Source organism: Sarcophilus harrisii, chromosome 6 (assembly GCF_902635505.1).
Source record: "Sarcophilus harrisii chromosome 6, mSarHar1.11, whole genome shotgun sequence".
Taxonomy (NCBI): Eukaryota; Metazoa; Chordata; class Mammalia; order Dasyuromorphia; family Dasyuridae; genus Sarcophilus; species Sarcophilus harrisii.
In genome coordinates, this window is record NC_045431.1 from 250,820,731 (window position 1) to 250,826,073 (window position 5,343).

General features: G+C 32.8%; 1 protein-coding gene across 1 annotated transcript; it reads right to left on the reverse strand.

Annotated features, from left to right (window-relative positions):
• Positions 1 to 250: 250 nt before the first annotated feature.
• LOC100922155 (olfactory receptor 10AG1-like) lies at positions 251 to 1,174 on the reverse strand. Its single transcript, XM_031943344.1, has one exon. It carries the CDS (start codon positions 1,172 to 1,174, stop codon positions 251 to 253), a length of 924 nt encoding a protein of 307 aa, XP_031799204.1.
• Positions 1,175 to 5,343: the final 4,169 nt, after the last annotated feature.

The following is a 5,343-nucleotide window of genomic DNA, read 5'->3' on the forward strand; positions in this document are numbered from 1 at the left end:
ATTGCACTCAAATATCTATTGATCATTGTTGCTATTTAAGATACAACAAAGTTTTTAACTTCAGTCACAATTGAACTAAGAAAAACTGAAATTTTGAGCTAGTGTTCTGTATTTTCAAATAGAATCTCTTGACAAATTCATTTTAGTGCAATTTCAGTGCAATGGAAAAATAAATTTTCTTTTTATTAGGAAGTATGGCAGAAGAGAATATGATTCTTTTTAGGTTTGACTAACTGCTCCATACATGAATTCACTTAGGAAGTAGTTTTCTCAGTGCAGCAATGACATCCTTATTTCTCAGACTGTAGATGAGGGGATTAAACATTGGGGTCACAGTATTGTAGAAAAGACCAAGCATTTTGCTGGACCCTGATGACTGTCTGGATTTTGGCTGCAAATACACAATACTTCCAGACCCATAGAAAAAACACACAACCATTAGGTGAGAAGAACAAGTGGAGAAGGCTTTGGATCTCCCTGAGGTGGAGGGCAATTTCATTATTGTAGTTATGATTTTGATATAGGAAGCAAGTATCAAAACAAAGGGCATTGTAACAAAGAGTAGAGCCACAACATGGATAGAGACCTCTATGTTATAGGTGTTTGTACATGCTAATGGGAATAAAGGTGGGGCATCACAGAAAACATGATTTATTTTGTTAGGTCCACAGAAGTTGAGAGAAAAAATCTGGTACGTCTCACCTATCAAGACTGGGACCCCAGTCAGCCAAGAAATCACAACCAGTTGGATACATACTTTGTGATTCATAATGAGAGTATAATAGAGAGGTTTAGTGATTGCCACATAACGGTCATAAGCCATCACAGTCAGGAGAAGGCACTCAGCCACTCCAAAAATATAAAGGAAACAAGTTTGTACAGCACAGGCCAGGAAGGAAATAGTTCTCTTCTGGGTCCAGAGATCTGCCAGCATTCTGGGCAGAGTGACTGATGTGTAACACATTTCTAAAAAGGAAAAGTTCCCTAAGAAAAAATACATAGGGGTATGGAGAGCTGGATCAATCTTGGTTAGAACAATGAGGAGGCCATTTCCTATCTGTATACTTAGGTACATGACAGAGAATATTCCAAATAGAAAACCTTGGAGATTGGGCAGGTCAGAAAATCCCAGGAGAATGAATTCCTTCACATATGTGAGATTTTCCTCTGGCATTGTGTCTTTCTTCTGCCTGTGAAAATGATGAATTCAAAATGAAGCAATCACTTTCCTTCTCTGATCCTCAGCTTCCCTCCTCCAAACAAGAACAGTTGGATTTGAAAATCTGCCATTTCTCTCCTAATTTTAATTTTAGGTTTTCATCATAAGCTCCAACATCCAATGTTATGTTCCTTCAATTTCTATCTCAAGTCTAACATTCTATATAATTGGGGGGAAAATCCAAATCAACTAAGAATGGATTAAGCCTCTATCCTACATCAAAGACTCTAATCAGTTGTATGTCAATCGTTCTAAGATAAAATTATCCTTAAAATCATCCATTTAAGAAAGAACAAAATTCTCCCTCATATTGAACATTTCTGTTTTATGATTTGCCTATTTTAAGGTCTATCTTATTTCTTTACCTCCCATTGTGTAGTCTCCCATTAGGTAAAAATTAATTCCATCATTTCTTGCATTACTCTATCATAACATTTATCCCAGTTGTTTGTTAATTAACAAATGATTACAACTTAATCTTAATCTATTCCAAGTGCATTCCTTATGGTTGAGAAATGTTTTCAAAAAATGACAGACCTACTTTCTTGGTAATTTAATAATTTTTAAAAATAATCCCAGCAGACTATTATGAAACGATGGTCTTTTACCCATCTTTTTAAGACCAAAGACAACAATGGCGATGGGCACTAATGTAAAGACTATTGCAATAGAGTCTGATGGCACATCATGGTAATATCACACCTGCATCCAGAAAGTTTCTAGATAGCAGATGCTTCCCAATCTTGGACTGTTTAGATGAAAGGACATGTCTCTATGAAACTTGAGTATAATAAAATAGGTTTTTCTGCTTCACATTAAATTCCTTGCGGAATTGTGCAGACTCTGATCAAGATCAATTAGTGTCAACATAATCTAATTATCAATAATGTTCTTTTGAAATAAAAAAAATGATCTTTTTACAAAGGGGAATTCAGGAGAAAAGAGAGTTTCTGAATTTCCTCAAGATATTTATTAGTGATAACCATTGCTCACTCGTAGTACTAAGTTCTTAGCATCTTAAAGTTAATAAACATTCATTTTGTAATATTATTGATTTTGAATTGAATGCACATAAGTATTTAATAAATGTTTCACTTATGAACAACCAAATTTATTCAAAGAAGAAGGAGTTACATTCTTCAATATTAGTCCACTGAAGTCATGGCTTATCACACTTTGATAAATACAATGAATTTTTTTTTATTTAATCTTAACACATTTGTTGTGGTTAAAATCATTTTCACTCATGTTCAATTCTCCTTTTGGACTTTCTTGCAGAGATATCAGAGTCTTTTTCCTTTATTTTTGCAACTGCATTTACAGATGAGAAACTGAAGCAAAGTGAGTTAAGTAACTGCCCATGGTCAATCAATAACTTGTGAGGCTGGATTTGAACTCTGTAAAGATAAGTCTCATTCCAGGTCCAGTAATTTATCCATTATACCAAGTAGCTTCCCCAATTTTCAATTAAGATTAAAAACCCAAATCTCTTTAGATACTACAATATTTCAGTAACATCCTTTAGCAAAATGTTTTTAATTTTTAAGTTGTTTGTATTTATTTTGTCTATTGTTTACCTAATTTTGGCTACTTTACTTTTGATCAGAATGTACAAGTACTAGTAATAGTTACTAACATTTACATATTGTGATTTAACACCCATAAAATACTGTATAATCCCATAGTTGACTCATTTTACATTCATAATAAATATATATTAAATTTACTCTTCATCCTTTTAATTTTTTAACAATCCTGTAACAACTCCCCCTTCTCTCCTCTTTCTCTCTCTGTCTTTGTATCTCTTCTCTCTCTCTTTTTCTATTTTCCAATTTTTTTTTTCATCAATGAGCTTAATTTTGGTTCAAATACATTGTGATTCAATAAAGGGCTGCTACAAATAGGCTTCAATGTAATATTCTTCTCCTGACAATCTGACTTCCACAACAAATATATCTCAGAGTGAATGAGAGCATTTCAAATAGCATTCCATTTTATATTTGAGTAAAAAGAAGCAGAAGCAGGTAGGTGGTACAATAGATAGAGTTTTGGACCTGAAGTCCTTAAGGCTTAGTCTTGAGTTCAAATTTGGCTCAGATACTAAATAGCTCGGTGTTTTTGGGTATGTCACTTAACTTTGTTGTTTACATATGTTATTGTAACAATAGAAAATTTTATAAATAACAGTAATAAGTATAGTAGCTTCTTGATATTTGTCAGGCACTATTCTGAGTGATTTATTGATATCATTCACTTGTACCTCAAAAAGAAGTCTGAAATATAGGTGTTATTGTTTTGCCCATTTCTAGATGATGAAACAGAAGAAAACATTCTCTGATGCATTCAGAATCTCACAGATGTCTTTTCTAAATTTGAGGTTGGATCTTCCTCAATGCAGACCCAGTGTCATCCATTATGCCACATAATTGCCCTTAAGCTTTAGACCTGTCCCAAAGTAAATGGACCAAATAATATCAATGTAGTTTTCATTAATATTATTTACTTGACAGAAAAATGAAAACTAATACAACTCTCTCTTCTGGCATCATACCTAATAAATTAGTTTAATTTTAAAAAAAGAACAAGGAAAAAAAAACATACTTTGTCAAAGTTGGAATTTCACCAAGAAGACAATAACAAAGACACCCTTGTGGTAGAGCTGGTAATTGATCTAAGATTTTCAAAATCCACTTGAAATTTTGAAACAAAACGCCTCTAATCTATTGCTTCCCTGTGGATCTACAGTCTGATTAGTGCGACATGCTGGAAGGATATCAAAGACAGAAAAAAAAAATCCTATATATACCAAATTTTCATAGTGCTGTTTTTGGAAACAAAACATTCAAAACCTGGTAGGGGAAATTTATATTCATCAATGAATAATTAAATGCATATTGATTTGGAACTTTATTTAAAAATAACACCAAAATAAGAGGACAGTATCAGAAATAAGAGAATTGAGAAATCTTTTTAAATGACTGAGAATCAAAGAAAATCAAACTCTGTTTAAACATACTATGAATTAACAACAATAATAAAAGGGTTAGGTAAGATTAATGACATTAACAAATTTTGTTCTTGAAGGACAGATGGCAAAGCCAGCTTCTCTGTTCTTAGAAAAGAGAATTGGGGGGAATAGAGTTCTGGAATTTTTGATTATTGGTCCTGTATTATTGCTTGCTTTTCTTTAATTTTTTTTTTAAATAAGCAACATGGATGTATTTATTATATTATTTTTTGTCAGCTGATGAAGGGTTACCTTCCTATACGTTGGATGGTAAGTTGGGAGGGATTACTATATCTAAAGTGCTTTCCATTTCTTGGACATGTTCTTTCCTTAATCTGTATTCTTGACTGCGATTACAAAATTGAGACCTTCCAGATAACTTATGGAGCAGTGACTGTTCAAACCATAAACTTCTTTCAAGTAAGTGAAACTCAAGAACTGGAAGAAAAAGAGTCCACACTTACCTTTCTCTGATGAAATTAATTATATCCAGTTACTTATTTCTCAGAAGAACATAGTAAAATAATATAAGCATATAAATGGAACCCTTTAATTTATTTAATGCTTACAAAGATGTTAACATATGTCATTTTATCTAAACCTCACGTCAGAAGGACTATATATTAGGAAACTGGGATTCAAACAATCTGACTTGCCTAGAATTCATAATGGTTTTCAGAATGAAGATTTGAATCCAGTGTCTATTATTGCTGGTTCAGTACTTTAAGAGGCTATTTCTCACACAAGAATTACAATATCACGCACAAAAAAGCTACACTTTGCAAAAGTGATCAACTCCTCTACTCAAAATGAGCCTTTCATAAAAAGACACTTTGACCTTTATAAATAGAAAATGGTTCCTGCCTTTCTTAGCCCTATGGGGACACTTCCTCTCCCATGCTACTTACCACATTTTAATGAGATGGAAAATATACTGGCTCAAAGTCCAGTAAGCTGAACACCCCTTAATGAGGGAGAATTACATAAAGAAAAATCTATGATTTTCAGCAATGAGGCCATGTTTCATCATTCCCCCAGTACTTCTAATTTACTTAATATTACACAATTTCTATTCATTTTAGACCTAAATTATTCTATCTGTAAAATGCTGTTTTGT